Below are 18,879 nucleotides of genomic sequence, written 5' to 3' on the forward strand. Positions count from 1 at the left end.
GGGGCACTTTCCGAGGCGATTCAACTCACGGACCCGGCAGAAAGCGACCTTTCTGCCAGGTGCCGGGGCGAGGCGGCCGGAGCCCCCTCGGAAGGGTCGCTCCCTCAGCACCTGCCCGAGGACCGGGGCCGGGGCGGGGCCCAGCGCAGCCAGCCCGGCCCGCCCGGGCCTGCAGGCGGCGCCGCGCCCCCGCCGAGCCCGGCGCTGCCAGCCCCCGCCCCGCGCCATAAATCGCAGCGGGGCGGCCGGGCCCGGCGGTGCTGCCGGGGAGACAGGGGAAGGCGGCGGGCTCGGCTCCCGCTCCGCCCCGCTCCCCCCCCCCCCCCCAGCCCCCGCCCCGCCGGCTCCGCCCCGGAGGCCGGCACGCTGGCTCGCTCCCTGCCTGGGAACATGGCCGAAGTCGGGGAGGACAGCAGCGGGGCGCGGGCTCTGCTGGCGCTGCGCTCGGCGCCCTGCAGCCCCGCCGCGGCGCCCCCTCCCGGGCCGCCGCCCCCGGCCGCGCCGCCCGCCGCCGCCTCCGCCGGCCCGGTGCTGGCGCGGCTGCAGGGCCGCGAGTTCGAGTTCCTCATGCGGCAGCCGGCCGTCACCATAGGCCGCAACTCCTCGCAGGGCTCGGTGGACGTCAACATGGGGCACTCCAGCTTCATCTCCCGGCGGCACCTGCAGCTCAGCTTCCAGGAGCCGCACTTCTACCTGCGCTGCCTCGGCAAGAACGGCGTCTTCGTGGACGGCGCCTTCCAGCGCCGCGGCGGCCCGGCCCTACAGCTCCCGCCGCAGTGAGTGCCGCCGACGCGGGCCGGGCCGGGGGTGCGGGGGCGGTGGCACCGCAGGGAGGCGGCGGGGGCCCGCGGGGCTGGGCCCGCTCCGGAGGGAGAGCCCGCGGCCTGCGCGGAGGGACCCGGGGAAGGGCCTGAGGGGGCGGAGAGGGACCCCTCCGCCCGGGGAGGGAGCGTGGGTTTGGGTGGAGAGGGGCTGAGGAGGCGGAGAGGGACCTCCTCGGAGGAGGGGGACGGTGAGGGGTCCCTCGGCCCTAACGAGGAGACAGTGAGGTGCCTCTGCCCCACGGGGGGAACATGGGTCTGCCAGGAGAAGGGCCTGAGGGGACAGCGAGGGGCTGTGACGAGTTGGTCACGCTGGGCGAGGGACCCTCTGTGCGACCACAGAGTGACCCTCACCTGATGGAGGGCCTGAGGCGGCGGTGAGGGATGTCCACTTGGTGACCAGCCAGTGGATCCACCTCAGCATCAACAAGGGATGTCCTCACCTTCCCAGCCTTGCTGCCGTCCGTGACTGAGAAAGGTGATGATGTTCGTCAGGGGTGGGGCTGCTCCCCCTGAGGAAACCAAATCTGGGGGGAAAAGTGTGAGCCCCTCGCCTCCGGGTGCTCCTCTAGCAGGCTGTCCCCCATGGTCATCGTCCTCCATGCCTGCCTGCCAACAGGCTCAGGTTCAACTGGTGGCCCTTCAGCGGTTTCCAAAAGATAAATGAGAGAAGAGAATGACTCTTGTCAGTGGGCTAAAACTTGCTACACCCAGGGCTTGTCTTCTGTGGAAAAAGTTGGAAAACCACTTTGCCAGAGTGCTTATTTTAGGGTTGGTAAGTTGGGTGGTGTTCATGGTGTCTCTCTGGGGCAACAGAAAAAATGAGGGAGTCGGGCCAGGCCAGGGGTGACGATGCTCACCAGGACCCCCAGAGAGCAGGCACCCAAGGTGTCTTTGCTTTGTTGAGGAAGGGGAGAGGGCTGCAGGAGGGTTTTCTGTGCTAGCAGGGAGGTGGTTGTCTCTGCTGTGTTTTAGATAAACTATCTTGCAGAAAGAAGAATGAGGTTGACATTAATCTATCTCTTGCTCTGAAAACATTGTTTATGGTTGCTGAGCACTGTCCAACGACTGCAGTGCTTCACCCCAGGGGCAGCAGCGTGGTAGCGGTGAGTGATGTAATTCCTGCATGCATCTCTTCAGGTCGTACCAGACAGACTGTGTCTAATGGCATCTCTGAGTGAAAACATGCTGTAAAGGCAGCAGACTGAGTTTTTATGATGTTCCACTAGGCTTTTTGTTGTTTTTATAAAACATCTGTTTTCATCTGGCAGTTTTTGGCTTTGGTACCGTTTACCTCCAGCACAAGGGTCCTGGAGTTATCCCTCTTGCCAGCCTGTTGCTCAGGGGAGGGTTTTTTAATTACTCATTTCCTCTGCAGGCTGCTTCATTTTGTACTTAGTAATTTAGTTATAACTCCCTAGCTGCTTGCTCTCTGAGGCATTTTGGTTTGTAACGTGTTTCATTTTCTAAGAGAGATGTCCTTTAGTGTCTGTTTAATTAATCTTGTTTTGTAAAACAAGACCACCCAAAGCCCAGGGCATTTCTGTTGTCACTCCCTCTGGCTCCGAGTTTATCTGTGCGAGCTCCCTCCTCCCTGTCATTCTGTTTCTTCAGTTGGTTAATCATAAGCATTGTGCTTGAAAACTCAAACAACAACTCGGTTGCTTATTTCTCTTCCCTTCCATTTGCTCGTGACTGCTGGAGTGGGAATGACAGTTTTTCTTCTTCATTGCTTTAAAGGGAGGAGTTTAATGTACAGTTATGAACTCTGCACAATAAGGCATCCTCTTCACTCGGCTACTGTTTGAGCTACATGAATAAACTTGATGCTCCTCCCTTTCTGACTTCCAGAGTAGGAAAATGTTTTGCATCAGTCTATAGGAATTTGCCCCCTTGCTTCTAACAGGTAAACAACTCCTTGCCTTCTACTGGCCAGTCAAGAGTATGTAACCCAGACCAGGAAAAAAAAAAAAAAATCCTGTTGAAGCTTGGTATACACAGTCTTGATTGAGGCTTTAAACTGTTCTTCTGTCCACTGTTAGCTCCACTCTTGAAAAACCAGGCAGTTCCCTCCCAGTCACCCCCCCCACATGCACACACATACATACACAAATCCCGCCCCCCTCCCAGTAAACAAAACAAAGTGCTGGCTGGTGCCATTTATTTTCTGTAGAGAAGCCTGTGTGCATACTGCTAGCCAACTAATATTGTCAAAAGTAGGACAAGGTTGTAGTACACAGGCTTCACAGTACAAACCACAATTTTTTCTGAATGTTATTTTATGGTAACACTGCTGCCCTGTTTGATACAGCCATACCTTCTCCATGTACCAGCAGAATGTACAGTTTATGTTAAATTTCAGGAATTAATGGCCATTCCATTCAATGATTTAGATGGGAGGTCCTTGTGATATGGGGAGCTCTTGCTGGTAATCTTCTAAGAACCACTTGTTTGAATAGTTGTCCCCTTCACACACACACCCCCCCCCGCCCATGTAAAGAATAGCAGAAATATGCAAAGTCCCATTTCCTTTGGACCAATGCAGTCACTGCTGCTGTTATATTACAAGCAAAGGAGATGCCTGTGCATCATGAGATCATGCATGGAAGCAGAGGGTTCCAGGAAAAAAAGTGTCTTTCAGATGTAATTCATACTATTTGTTAAAAAAATAGATCCTGGACTCATAGATTCTATTTCTGAGGTTTCTTCTCACTTCAGTCTTTCTGTATAAAACTTCTCTGTTTATAAGCTCTCTTCTAAGTTTAGAAGTAGTTATTCCTAAAATTTACGGAAGATTTTGTCAAGGGGCATGGGGAAGGGAGGAAAGAGGAAGAGTTTGAGACCTTTCTTGAAGACTGTACGTAACCCCTAACACAATAGACCTGTTCAAAATCAAGGCCTTTGAAAAGTTTTGTATCACTTCCTCCATCGATGTCATGTGTATGTATAATCTGCTGTAACCAGAATTTCACTGCTGGGCAGGAGTATCCCATTTCACAGCTGTGTTGTGGAAGATTATATTTCACAGATGTGATGGCATAACTATGAAGTATAATTAAACAATAATGACCAACAAGGAGGGCATTTCCTAGAGGTTAATGACAGTTAGAAACAAAGTGGGTAGAAGAGTGGAGGGCCCGCAGTACAGCTGAAGACCTCTTAATCTATTTAATTAACATGAGTGCCACACTAGAGCAGGCATTACAAATATAAATCAACATGAAATTATGGAAGTACTTACATCAAAAATAAGTGCTTTAAATGAAATTAAGGACTGCTAGAAACTTTTTTAGCTGTGGAAGCTGGAAATCCGTGGATAAATATCTGGGTATTTTTCTATAAGAAAGGAGAGAAACTCAAGACTGTCAGTAGGATATGCACTAGATTTTTAAAACTACTGATACAAGCAAAAAAAACCATAAGATACAGCAGGAACCATTAGCTGGAGTACTTTTTCCTGCTGAAGACTGTAATTTTTTCAGATTTACAGTGTAATCAAGTGTTTACAGGATCAGGTTGATGCTGAATTATTAACTTTTTGTTATCTTCAAAATTGACTGAATTTTTAAAAGAAGTGACAATAAAAAAGTTAGAGACTTCCAGTAACTAAAATAAGCATTCCCCCCCCCAAAGGAACTGAAACAGTTGAAAGTTAAACTTGGTAACCTGAATTTTAAGCAGCTGTGGGTCAGGCTTTCAAATGCTCCTAAGTACAAAAGTTCTATTGACTAAAAACTGCAAATTTTGATTGAGCGTAGCCTGATAATAGCACTTGAGCTTTCTGAACTGGGAGCTCAATAGATTGGAAAATGGTGCTTGTCAGTGAATATTTCATGGGATATTTGCTTATTGCTTCTGTGACCGTTTTGCATTTTTGCAATAGTGCTATTAATGGAGCCTGAAGTTTGTGTTTTTCAGTGTAAGTGCATCCATTCAGTACGAGATTTCTAAGTGGAAAAATAAGTTTTTAAACCTGTAGTTCTTCTAGCATTTAGGAAATGGAAGAAATAAACAGAGGAGTTTTTTTTTAGTTTGAGTGTAAAATACAAGGGAAGGAAATATATGGTTGTATGAAATTAAAACATGGAGCTAAAATAAAAAAAAATTATTAGGTATATAAGCCCCATTATAAATTGAAAACTTACTGTGCATGTGAAGTTTTATTAAGAGCATGCTGCTTTATTTATAATGAGATTTTTCCTAGGTACTTAATAAACTTGACAAAAATGAATAGTCCAATACTCTGAGCACACATCAAGATGCTGATCCCACAAAATTTTATGCATGCATTAATCTTTCCATATTGTGCGTACACAAATTCACTTCAGCGTTTGGTAGTGGGGGGTGTCACCGCAATTGGAGTTTAGTAACCAAGCAGAAAATTGAGAGCTAGATCCAACAGTCTCTTCATTTCCTTTTCTAAGGGAAATTGTACAGTCTGTCAGCCAGTAACTCGAGGCACTAATTAAAGTGTAAAAAAAAAAAAAAAAAAAAAAAAAAATTGACATAATGTAGAAAAACAGAGATATACACAACATATCTCAGTGTTTTGATGACCTCACTAACCACTCGGCCTCCATTCTTGTGGTTAGAATGATGCCATCATGGTGTGTATGAGTGCGGGTATCCTTACATCTCGGAGGGAACTGCAAGCTGTACATACACATACTAAGGAAATGCTTTGACCACATAACCACGACTACAGAGCTATTTGTTTCTGAAATGCTGCATATGTGTGTTGACTGATAACTCCTCATGTAGTTTTACTTCTTAGATATTGCGTAATCTGCACTTGCAACCATTTTTTTGTTCGTAGTTTGAAATGCATCATTTGCTTTGCTACAGCTTGTGGATGGTGGTTTTACTCTTGCTAGAAACTCTTTAAAGATTTGCTTTCTTAGTGCTTCATCTTATGTTTTTCATGCTCTTATTTGATTTCAAAGACTGTCTTTGAGAACAGGTTTTTTTGTTGCACAGCGAGATGTGATAAAGGATTACTTGATTTTAATTACGGAATTTATGTCAAGTAATAATTTTTGGCTAAGCAGCTCAATTTGTCATGGGTTATATTAGACATTTAAGGAAAGTTTGTCTCATTATGTGAAACTACTCAATTTGTTGATTCAAAAATAGCTGTGCTGTAAGTCAGGTTGTGAATATAAACTAACACTATGTAAAACTCAGTGTATGTTCTCTTATGTATTCTTTTAAACCAAGCTTGGTTCAGTTTAGCTGATGTGTTGATTATGAAAAGATTAGTTTAACCAGAACATGCCACACTTGTCTTGTACATTCTTGTGCAGAGTCTTAGCTATAAGGCTTAAATGTAGATTCGAGTTGTGCTGGTGTAACTTCTTTGTGTTAGCAAACTCTCAATCATGACATGTATGCTTAGCTGACTGTGGGATTCTTCCAGTTGGTACAGTTGTGTTTTTATATAAACCTACGGGATGAATGAGTGTGAGTTTTTGCTTTTATGAAAACAGGAATAAAAATGATGAAATCTGTAGTAATTCATATCTTAGTTTTGGTGCTAGGCGTGTGAGCATCCTCACTGCAGAGTGTCTGTTGTGACTTCTGGTAACAAATCAAAACAATGCTTTCTTGCCTTTTTTTTTCCCCTCCAGAAAATAGGACACACACTTGCACCGAATAACTGAAAGCATGAATGACAACCAGATTAATGTCATTGTTTTCTTTGTAAGCAAGCTCTTAGTAACTGTGCTCCGATAGCCATTTGGCGTCAGAGCTGTTCTGTGGGGTGCCAAATTCTCTTGCTCAGTGTTGCAGTTTCCTGGAGGAGTATATGTGGCAACAGGATGTTGGTAAAGAACAGGAAACTACTTGAATTTGCTACTTATGCCATGCAAATAAAGTCTTATTACTGGCCCATGTGTAGTAATTAGTGTCTTCTACTGACAGAAGTTTTTGCAGCAATTGCAGAGTGTGGAGCTTGGCAAGTGTGTTCAACTGTGTGCTTTGGGGGGGTTGCACTCAATACCATGGGATAACAAAAAGCATATAGGTGCTTGTTAAACTACTGCTAGAGATTTGACAGTTACCTCCAGCTGGCTTGCTTATTTGGGATGGATCTCTGCTAGGGCTCAGCTCCGTATCAGTTCTTCTGACATGTGCTAATTTACTTTGAGCTCCTTCTAGCTCTAATAAGTGTCTGAGGAGGCAGCATCTGGGTGTTCTGCAGTCAGAGCCAAGGGGCACCGTAACCAGAAATTCTTAACAGACCAAGCTTCACCTTACTGTGGGTTAGATGTGGATGAGCCAGCTATCCCTTCCCAACCCAAATGGAAATGTGGTTTAAAAAAGGAAAATCATGTGCTTTCGAGCTGGTGATGTTAATAAAAAGAGAGAGGAATTATCTCATTTGCTTTTAGTACAGATTCTTTCCTCTCCTTTTTCTTAATAGCAGTCCAGGGCACAGAAGCCACTTTCACACATAGCCATACCTAACACTGGCTTCGTTTTAGTTTCTTTGGTTTGGTCCCCATGCATCTAGCAGTTTTCTGAGGGTTTCCTAAGGTTGCAGATGCGTGGCTAGAAGATCCACTTTAGGTTTACTACTTCAAAACAACCAAAAAAAAAAAAGTGTGAAAGCTAAATATGCAGTAGAGCTTAGGCCACAGTGTACTGCGTGGTTAAGGTCTTTGTTGTCTTACAATTGCATAGGTCTAGGACTGGCAGTGAATGCTCTAAGAAGACTGCTGAGCTTGTGTGGTGCTTTCTGGCTGGTAAATTTAGGTAGCTTTTAAACGTTGGTTTATGTAGCTGAAGTGGCTGATGGGCCCTGATGTACTAGCCTGCAAGATCAACACCAAGAATACGGGGAGCCAGAGGTTTTGCAGTGATGTTTTGAACAAATCTGTAAGATGAAAAAGTTGAAGCAGTTTTTGTCTCCTGAATGTGGGCTATGAAAAGAAATCTTTATGTACTGCTAGACTTGGTTAATCGACTAATTGTGGGTACAAATTATTGTGTGGTCTTAATGCATTCACTTCAGTCAGTAATTCAATGTTAATCACTGAATAGTTTTTTCAAGTATTTATAAGTCTCCCTATTTCAATTGACTGCAGACACCTTGTAAAAGCAGACTGAGATGCTTATAGAGCAGATGAATCTCTCACTTAGGTAAATGAGAGTGAAAATTTCTATCCAATAGTATATTCTTTATTTTCATAGTACAGATACAATTTTACTAATGTCTTATTCACTCTTGTCCACAAATGTGTTTTGCTGGTAATTCACATCCTCAGTTTCTTCAGAACAGCTCAATAAAATGCATGTGTGCATTCCTTCTGCATGGCACTTAATTTTTATGAAATATATATTTTATTGGACAGTAAAACATTTAAGGATCTTAATGGCCTAATTAATACTCTATATCCACTTCTGTCTTGTGTATTTTGCTCTTCGTTATCCTACTGCTCCTTTTTTCATGTCCTCGTGCATTTTTTATCATAAAAATTTCAAGCAGTCTTGAGAGAGCACTCTGTTAGAAGCCTGTTCCTTGAATATTCAGCAACTCTAAGATTTGATTGATAGTCCCTTCCCTCCCTACCCAGTCTATTTTTAGTAATTTAAAAGCGAGTTTAATTTCTTGGGTTGTCATTTGTTGTGTACGCGCGATTTACTTCGGTGGTTTTCCTCCCTCCTTTAAATGTATCAGATACGTAATTTTCATGTAGTTTGAGGACATCTTGACAGTTTGGGAGAAATAATGTTGAAATTAATTGGGAGCTCTGCCTTAGCTGAGGGAGCAAAGATGGACAGTCTTTGTCTGGTTCTGTTAATACATACTGTGTGATTAGGATAGGAGGATAAGTGGAAGAAAACCTTAAGCACATTGTTAGCACTTTTTATCCTGTTTCAAGAATCTTCTAGCATAAGAGACTATTTTCATGTGCAAATACAATCCACTCCATCTTTTAGAACAGAATGAGGAGACAAAAAACCTTGCAGAGGTGGTCTAAGCACTGTGTAAAAGGACATCCCTTCCCTTCTCTCTGAAATATAACATTATAGCTGTACCCCTCTTTTCTGCTTCATGCCACTTTAAAGAGAGGCTTGGGAAGTCTTCCCACACAAACTGTTTTAATCTTCTATTTCCCTTAAGGCCACGTACAGAAGCCACCAACATTTTGACTAAGCAGGACTGGACTCCCTGCAGAGCCAGTTTGTGCACTTGCTAAAGGAATTGTTCTTGAGCAACTTAAGGCCTTTCCTCTCTTGAGGGCATAAGAACTATGGACTCAAAATCCTGATTGTGTGGGAGGAGAAAAGGACTAGACACAGAAAGCAAATTTTGGATCTACCTGATGGGTAGACCAAAAATGTTTTTGCTTTTCATATTCAGTTTGAGGTGTAGCCCAAACTAGTAAGGGTAGACTCTTGGTGTGGGAGATGTGCCAACTGCTATTTATTTATTTATTGATCTCTTTCTTTTTTTAATTGTTTCATGGCTTGTGTAACATAGTGTACCTTGGATTGGCTGCCTGCCCACCATGCGTAAAGGGGTGTTGACTGTCAACAAGCCTGGCAATTGGGTGGCTTTGCCTCCTTCTGTCATGTCCATTCAGCTATATAATTACTCTCTCTTCTACCGTATCTCCCTCAGACGCTGTCTAATGAGACAAGCCGTAATGAAACTGTTTTAGCACTGCAAAGGCCTGCAAAGGAAGTCAACGGCTGGCAGATGCTTTGCTGCTAATGTCTGTCTTTATGGAATATTAAGGCAAGCGCTGAAGTTTTCTTCAGGCATAGGAATTCTTAGGAGAAAATTCCTAATGTGTAGTGGTTTAATAAAAGTGTTGCTAGCATTTTTTTGTATTTTGTGTAAACAAGACGTATGCAAACTGGCTGTTAGCAATAGACGCAATCAAGTAGTTTAGACTTGCACATGATCTGTTTACAACTGAGTGTCCCAGATCAGTGCTTCACTGCAAACAGAGCCACAGAATGAACTTGGGAACCAAATTGTTTTGATGGACAGTGATTCTGAATCTGAGGTCTCTTGGTGACAAGTGGGTGCATCTTCTTCTCCAAGTGGTTCACAGTTTCTTCTCAATTTAATCCTGCTTTGTGCTCCACCAGATAGTATTGCAAGTATGAGAATTCTTATTAAAAAAACTTGTAGCAGAGAAGGGCTAGAATCCTGTTCCCCAAAAAGTTGATATTGCAAATGATGAAGTTTGTATGAAGCTTCCAGGTAACATACATCTGTTAAAAGTACAATGTTTCCCTAATTCTATATACTATACTGAAGCAAAGGAAGGGGAGCATTAGAATATGCCAGTAATACGACAAGTTAACTCTCTAAAATTTCCTGATTTAAAAATAATGAAACCAGTGTGGCAGCAACTTAGATACGTACTGTTGTTCTGTCACTTTAGTTGGTTAAACTCCTTTCAAGGAAGAAACCCCTCAGCACATGTATATGCTGGCAGGATTTAAAATACCTTAATAATCTTGGGATTGTTTTACATTGTTTGCAATCTTAGCCATGTCCTGCTAGGTGGTCTTTCATAATCCAGTCCAGTACATCTTCTCTTTCTCCTGAATCACAGTAAAATTATTTTCTTTTCCTCTTCTTTAGTAGGAAGGAAGACTGTGGCTGGGATTCTCTTCTAATCTTTATTTTCAGTGTCAGTAGTTTGGAGGCTGCAGGTGGATGTCAGTTTGTAGACATTTGTGTGAGAGATGCTCTGTGTTGCCTCAAATGTTTATTTGGCTGTGAGTCCAGAAGATATCAGCTTTTAAAACATTTAAACTGCCCTCAGAGCTGCTTTTAAAACAGTAATCCTGGCTTCCTCTACTGGATATTGAATGGATTGTGAAATGTCTTCAGAGGGAGTGGAACAGACTTGAGTGAACGTTTTGCAGAGTCTGATTCCATATGGATCGTTTTTTATAATGTACATAAATAGTACATTAGCTGTTTCAAATCACTTTCTAAATGAACTGAACCAGCCTCAAAGGAAAATGCATCATGGTCATGCTCTGCGTGTTAGAGCCCTCTTAGAGAGTCTGACTGAATTCAAAGGTTAGTAACATCCCACACGCAAGCTTCTTCTGGCATATGTATGTGGGAATTAGGATATCTTCCTGAGCTTTACAGAGGTTATTTTGTTTTACACAGCCTTTGCTAATGTGTTTATAGGTAGCTGCTTAGATTTGGAAGGGAAAGACTTCGAGACGGCTTGTGAGATCTTTCAAGGAGATGGGCTGGCTCCTTGAAAGCAAACCCTACAATGATGAATGGCCCATTAGAAGGAAGTTGATGGCATTGCAAATGAGGTTTACATGAGAATTAAACTGCTCTAGTGTATCCAACAAAGATGCTGAAACAAGTGCCTCTCTCTGATAGTTATTAGGAGATTTTATGAACTGGTCTTTTCAAACGGTTAGTTTCTCCTCCTTCTCCAGGGTATAAAAATTTCCCGAGGATACGGATACTTGTAGTAATAAAGGAAGAGTCTTTCCAAGAAGATGGGAGGTAGGATGAAAATAAGGGTAGAATCCGAGTTGCATGTTGCCTGTGGCAGCCGTGGCCAGATTTCTGTGGTGAAAGGGGCAGGATCTGCGGCAAGCTGGAAATTCCCCAGCAGTTGAGCAAAGTTTTAAAATGCTTGCTGTTGAGTTAGGTATGGAAATGAATAACCAGTGCTACTTGTAGAGGCCAACTATGGCACTGCAGTTAGTTCCATGCTGTCACTACGTATTTAATTCTCGGTGTACTGCTTAATTTCTTATTGAAAACAGAACTCTCTGTAGAAGCTGTTACAGGGAAGTTCCCTAGAGTGTGGGTGCAGGTGGGGCTTTTTTTGGCACTGAGGTAGGTGTTAATTGTGGTTTGTGATTGAGGGAGAAACATACTTAGTTGAGTGTTTCTGCCAAGATGAGCAAAGAAGGAAAATAGTTAATATTGACCTTTTTCGTTTTAACCAAGATCAGCGTGAGCAGCAGAGGCTTGGAAAGCCTCTCAAAAGGGCTCTCGAATTTCGCAGAAGCAGGGAAGGAGTGAGAAATGCTGGTGGTGGCCATGCTCTGCTGAGTCACTTCTTGTGGTCTCTGCTGTGGTAGAATGGAAGCCAGACTTAGGCTCTTATCTTAAGGTTTTTCTTGGAGGGGGGAAAAACTCAGCACGTCATGAATGGGGGCTAGGCAGCCTTTTCTGGCACAAAACACTGTGGGCAAATGTGTGTGTTAGAGAGCTAGTATTTCTGTGACATCTCTGGGAAACAAACTGTATGTCAGACTGACTACTCGCTGCCTGGTGCTGCCAGAATAGCCATGGTCCAGGGGTCCTGAAGCAGCCAGGGGCTGTGTGTCGTCATTGGGGCTGAGAGCTGTGGTTTGGCAGTACTCCCCTAGGACTGGGCAAAGTGGGATGCGAGAAGTCCTCCAGGAAGGTGAGATGCATCGTACCTCTGAGCCCTTGGCAAGGGCTGAGCAAAACTTACTCCTAATCCAAGACTGTATGCAATGTCTGTCATTTCAGTCTTACAGTGGAGAGTTTGGCACTGCCTCGTGAAGGATAGGTGTAGGACAAGGGTGTTGACAGCAGAATATAGAAATAGGTATCATCCTACTTTGTTTCATACAAGTTGCCTTTCATTGTGCGCTTGAATTAACTTAGTGGGACAGCAAGTTAGCGTGGGGGTGGATGGAATAACCTTGTTTGCCACTGTGGTGTGTATTGTGTTTTTTTTAATAGCATAAAACCTTTGCTGCTGTCAGGCACACACTTGAAGAATATTTATCTCCACAGAGTGCTTTTTTCTTTTAAGCTTCTGTTCCATTCCCTAGTTGTGCCCATTTGATCTGTACTTCAGCTTTGTTTAATGGGTAATATCTGGTAGGGTTGGAATTTTGTTTTGATTTGGCTTTTTTCTTTTGAAACATCACATTGGGATCTAAAATGGAACTGCTTTAAAACTGAACGCTAGGATACGGTATATATTTTTTTGCCAATGTTGTCAGAGTGGCAACCATATAAAATGAATTTCGCTGTCCTAATATGCCCCAAACTTCACGAAGTGCCATGCTGATGAAGAGTCCGCCGGGGCTTTGTGGAAATGCTAGCTTAAGACACATCTTCGCTCTCTGTCCAAGCAGAAGTGACGAGTATGATGTTGATTCTTCTAAGATGGAGACTGGCTTAACAGGACTGCATGCAGCCCATTTTACAGAGGTCCATAGGGACCAATAATGACCAGAAGGTGTTCAGAAGTATTTGAACTAGGTTTGTAAGAGGTACTTACTCTGTTGCTATTCAGTCTAAACAGCTATCTAGCCCCATGATGAATGTGATTAAAATCCCATGAGAGGTCCTGTAGGTCCTAAATATACATTTACTACATAAGCAAGGTGGGCTGCACTTGTGGAGAGAGACAATTGATCTTGCCCCTGTGTTGATTTTCGTGGCGCTAGCACGTGCGGTACGCAGGAGGAGAGGAGTTAATTTTAGCTTGATTAGCAACACAGAAGGGAATCAAGATGACTGCATTGTAAATGGCAGTGGGATGAGATCAATGAGGGTAGTTTATTTCCATGCATCTAAGTGGGTGTTCTAAGCAATTTAATTTTTCTTTTTTTGTTGGTTTTTAAGAAAACCGAGAATGTTAATGCATTTAGTCCTTGCAGTTCTGGATACTTCAATGTTGTTGCATGGTGGTTGTTTTAAATTAACACCAGGTGCTTGTATTCTGTTCCTTAGCAGTTCCTGGTTTCTCTGCTCTCTGTTACCTGGTTCAGGAGCAAGTGGTGAGGGATTCTTGGTACTGGACTCTCAGTTTCTCCTACTCACCTTTGTTTATATTCTGGAGCATATTCAAAACTGTTTATGATTAAACATTGCTCAAACAGCCGGGTTAAGATTTATTGACATAAAGGAGGCTGGGAGGAGGGAGTGGCTGGCTGGTCATCTGTGTCTACTTCCAGCTGGTAGTGATGTTATTGAAGTTGTACACGTGTCTGTGCAAGGGCTGTGGTGTGACAGACAGGCTGCTGTTCAAAAGCACGCTGGCAAGGGACTGATACCTGTCAGCACAGTCTTTGTTTCCTTTGTACAGTAAAAGCTCAAGCAAGGGAGTGTGTGTAGGTGACGCACTCCTTCCTCTTGAGCTTGGGGTTCTGAAAACATCCCATGGCTCTCGAGCAGGCGACCACTATTTTTCTCTCGGTGGGAGAGGCTTGCACACCTCTGAGGAGAGAGATCAGGTTTTGAAACATGCTAATAGGGTTATGACCTACAGGAGTTTTAAGCAGGGATCCTTTTAAAAAAAGACATGTACCCCTTAAAAGAAAATGGTGTTATATGGAAGGCATGGAGGTTCAAAAAGGAAGATTGGAAGGTGAGCAATATAAAAATAAATAAATTCAAATGAAAATAGAAAATATCAGAGTTAGAGCGTCAGTTCATTTAAAAAAACCACCATCTTTTCTGAAGCTAAACCAATTTTTTTCCTGGCTCCTCTTAACTGCATACAAACCAGTGGTGTTAAATAGCTGGTTAGCTTTTGAAGGAGTCTGTGTGTAGCATGTTGGGTTTTGTTTTATTTTAAAATCGGATATTAATTTTTTTCTAAAGCCTGAAAATTATCAAATACAATGCTGACAATATACTAAAAAAATTAACAGATTGATCAGCCTGACATAACTGCAAAAATCTCTTTCCATAAGACTTGATGATAAAAGTGAGATACACACAAATGTTGCATATAATTTACATTTTCTCTGAAGGTCAAATATTTATTGGCTGGTGAAGAAATGGTTAAGATAGGATCTAGACCTCTACAGGCTAGAATACCTGATTAGAGCAGCAGTGGTACACAGGCTGTTGTGTGTTGTATAGAGTCTCTTAACTATCGTTATTTTTATGTATACAACCACACACACAACAAAATAACATAATAGGCTTGCTGTGTGTTACAGATGATATCAGGCATCTGCAGTGCTGATAGTGAAACTTTCTGGTGTTGGCAGCCAACCTCATTTAAATAAAAGCATCGTCTGCTCTTTGTGCCAGCCCACTTCTTCAGTGCCAAACTTTCATATCAAGTTTTTGATGTCAGGCCACTCGTTCTGACACTTAAAACACCTCCCTATTCCCAAGCTTCAAAATAAACAGCAGCTTTATGGTTAATTTTAGACTTTAAGGACAGCTTACTAAATGTTCTCAGCAGGTAGCTAGCTGCTGACATCCCTGGGAATGCAACTGCAAAGTTTTTCTCCATTGTCGTTATACTGAGAGGCATGATAAATAAGATAGACTTTAATTGACTGGCAGAGTTGTGTTGGGTTAAGATGTGGCTTACCATATGACACACAGAAAAAAGTTCACTGTATCTTAACAGTTTGCTCAGAGACATGAAGTTGTTTATAGTAAGGACTGCACAGGGGAACAGAGCAGCTTCTGTAATGGTGTGGTAGAAGTGGGGCCAGAATTCACCCTCGGGAGACTTTAATTAAAAAAAAAAAAATCAGACAAAGAAAAACCCCAACCAATGTTGATTAAAAGATAGATGCCACTGATGCTGCAGATGAATTTATATTGATGTAAGGTCTCATCTGATTTTTGTGGGTGTAGGTAAGACCTTCTAGGCTCAGATGTTTAGCACGTTGGAAAACTTGAGTTAGATCTTGCGATGCTTCAGACTGGCTATACTCCATGTCATCTACCCTGCGTGCTGCTGAACTGTAGCTTGCTTGTTTTAAAGGAATAAGAGTGCTCGGGAGGGAAAGAGGAATTTGTCTTCCGATAGTGAGCCCTGTGCCCGGCACTCCTGGTTTGGAATGAATGGCATATTTTGAAGCTGACTCCAATGTTTTGAAATGTGAAACTAAGTGAGGTACAATTACAGCACCACCTCTTTGTTTCTCTGTGCCTGGTGGATGGGCACCAAGTAACTAGCGTGTTGCCTTAGCATACATATTTAACAAGGTGGCCTTTGTGGTGGGCTTTAACATAGTCCCTGACCCAAGTACCAAAAGTCTGCCTTAATGGTATTTGTTATAAAAGCCAGTTAATGATATTCTTTTGATTATACCAAGGCTTGGTTTCTGAGATCATCTTACATATTTGTAATCCATCTGGAAATAATTGTCAGGATTTTTCTGGATTAATTTTAACATAAGTGTTTATAGTTGGTTTTCTGTGTTTTAAATAGGTAAGTGAATTCATCCCTAGTCAGGTGTGGATTGACTTGTGTTCCACTGAGTTTGTAAATAACTAATGATAATGATGGTATTTCAAGAATATCCTTCAGCTTTTTTTTGCAGGCATTAAAGTGAATGAAGAGACACAACTAGCTGGCTTACAGTGGTTTCTGCTGGAAAAGTTTCAGAAAGGTTGTGTTTGAAACTGCACGTTCCTGGCTCTTTGCACTTTGTCTTTCTGTAGGAGACTGGAGCAGCTTCTGGTAGGTTTTTTTGGCATTGGACTGAGCGGGACTGCTGTAAGACCCATCCTGCAAAGCTGGGGATAGTAGAATCTGGAAGAGACCCATCCATAATGTGAACTTCCCAGGCAGGGTGGTGACTCCAGAGGAAACCTCCTGCCATTCCTGCTGGCTCTCCATTAGCTGATTGAAACACTCTTCTCGGCAGTTTCAGTGATATTCTTTCCTGCTCTTCTATGAGATGCTATTTTGATACTCCATGAATTTATTCCCTGACCTTGTTGTGGTATTTCATTACTGAAAAAATGACTATGACAATATCTTCTGCGTTGGTTTTTCCATTCCTGCACTGTGCATTATTCCTCAAAGGGGAGAATCTGGAAGTGAAGCTGTGCTTGATGTCTCAAATAATTTTTGAAGAGTAAAATCAGAACATTATTAAAGATTTGTAAGGGATGTAAAAATAAAAATACAGCTCTTGATTCTTCACTACTAATTCTCCAGTGTGAAACAGCCTCAAATGTTCTCACTTGAATGAAAAATTAACTGCCATTGTTTGTGTTGGTGGTGTTGCTCGATTTATCAATTTGCTCTGTGACAGCAATTAAAAGGCTTGCTAGATAAGAAATTGTAGGGAAGGTGTGTAGAATAAAATGATTGTTGAAGTTTTACAGCATGGTATCATCGTGCAAACTCTCCTGAAGGTTTTGCTTTCAACATACAGTTGTTGGAGCCTCAAAAAAAAAAAAGTGCTTGTCTTCTCCTGTGCGCTTTTAAAGAAGATACATATGAACTAAACCAGCATTTTGATCTTCTTTGGGTTGGGCTTCTGGTATCTCTCTTCCTTTTCAGCCTTCCTGATCAGCCTAGGGGTGTTTACACTCTTCCAGCTCTGCCACCTGCTTGGCTCAGTTTCACTGGCTGCCTTTTCCTGGGATGGGCAGTGGCTGAGACCTTGCTGTTCATGAGCACAGCGAGGTGCGATGTCTGCAGAAACTGGAGGGACTGAAGAAACAAAAATAACTCTTTGTGTATGTCTGTGCGTGCGTGGTGCTGGCAGGGAGAGGAATCCCAGAGTTTGCCCAAACTTTCCTGTGAACATTGCTGTCTTCAAAGGAGTTTGCCAAAATACCTATTTGAAAATGTGTCTCTGTGTGGAAGTGTTTCTCAGTGTGTGTGAACCTTGATGAAATGGCATAAAGGGAAGCCCTGTGCAACTGAGCTCAATAGAAACATTCATTACAGCTAATTTACTTGGTGCTTTTAAGAGACATAGCTATTCATAAGTTGTGGTTTTGCCTGATGCTGCTGGCAGTGTTTGTTTTAAATAGATACACTTGCCTGCACACGCTCTTTGCCCATCTGAAATCTTGTCTGGCTGTGTTGGAAACCTCGTTTTAAACATGGTAATATGCAGTGTTAGGCAAATCCCAGTGTAACCTGTGGTGCCTTCTCATTAAGTGAAAAAATCCTTTACTGTGTGTACAGTTCCAGCTAAACAGTAACAAGGAGCATAAGGAAAAGGTCTTGTCTGTGACAAAGAGAAACGGCAATTTTAATTTTTTTCTGAAGCATTGTCCTTGTTCAGTCATCTTACTGTGCTTGCTTTTCTCAAGGACAATCAGTGAATAAACTCTGGAAACACGAAGGTACTAAAAAGCACTTATTTTGCAGCATGCAGAGCCTGTGTTATCCCATCTGAGATGACCACAAACCCACTCCTGCTCCTGCAGATGTGACCTGCTGGTTGCTATGGGAGAATTGCCATGGGTACCGGGCCGCTGGAAGCACTTGTTGGAATGCAGAAAACATTTTCTGTTTTTTGATTGGTCCTCTTGCATACAGCTGAGTGACTTTGGGGTTGAAATAATTAAGCTGAATCAAAAAAAAATCGTGACTTTTCCGTTTCAGGAACTTTTGAAAATTTCCAGCCTTAGAGCATCAGCATGGTGGCTGATGTGATTTACCTGATAAAGACCAGAGCTTTTCTCAAAATGAATGAATTGCATTTCATTTTCTGAAAGGAAAAGGCAGTGTTTGGATCATGTGATACTTAAATCTGAGTCTGTGGTTACATGCTCTTTTTTTTTTTATAATCTGTCATATATCTGTAACATTTCTGCTGGTATCTCTTCCTTTCCTTCCTCCCCTTGATACTTGTCCCCTCCACCTCCTCTGTGTTGGTGCTTGTGTTGCCATGGAAGGCAAGATCAGGGAACTGATCTGCCTGGCAACTTACTCCATCAAAAAAAATAAATTAATTATTACTTCAGCTACCTGGTTTGACCTGCTGTGCAGTTGTTTGGATGGTACTATTGGCACAAGGGTGACATTGAGAGGAAATGGCTGAGGGGAAGGAATGGTGGTGAGGGTAAAGGAAATGCCTCTTATAGCAGAGAAACAGATTTAGATTGTGTTAAAATAAATCTGCATGAGATTGATTGCCATAATTGATATCTCTTTGGGGAGAAGATTATTTAAGGCAGAAGAAACCAGGGGGCCATCCACGTGAGCTGCAGAACTTTACCCAGTTGTCCAGTTACTTGCCCCAGCAAATCCAGGGTGACCATGGAAAGAGGAGGATTTCCAGTTAACTCGGATACATTTCAGGGGAAGGACAGAAAATCCTTTGAGTAATCTGGAAT

At 42.9% G+C, this 18,879-nt stretch overlaps 1 protein-coding gene across 1 annotated transcript in view; it reads left to right on the top strand.

Annotated features, from left to right (window-relative positions):
* Positions 1-390: 390 nt before the first annotated feature.
* FOXK1 (forkhead box K1) overlaps positions 391-18,879 on the top strand; it is a gene marked incomplete at its 5' end in the record, with an annotated part of 57,397 nt that continues 38,908 nt past the window's right edge. The window contains one exon of the mRNA XM_082311675.1: positions 391-776. Coding sequence (XP_082167801.1) covers positions 391-776 — 386 coding nt within the window. The remainder of the gene's footprint in view (positions 777-18,879) is intronic.

This window comes from Platalea leucorodia (genome assembly GCF_965183815.1).
Source record: "Platalea leucorodia genome assembly, chromosome: 5".
Lineage (NCBI taxonomy): Eukaryota > Metazoa > Chordata > Aves > Pelecaniformes > Threskiornithidae > Platalea > Platalea leucorodia.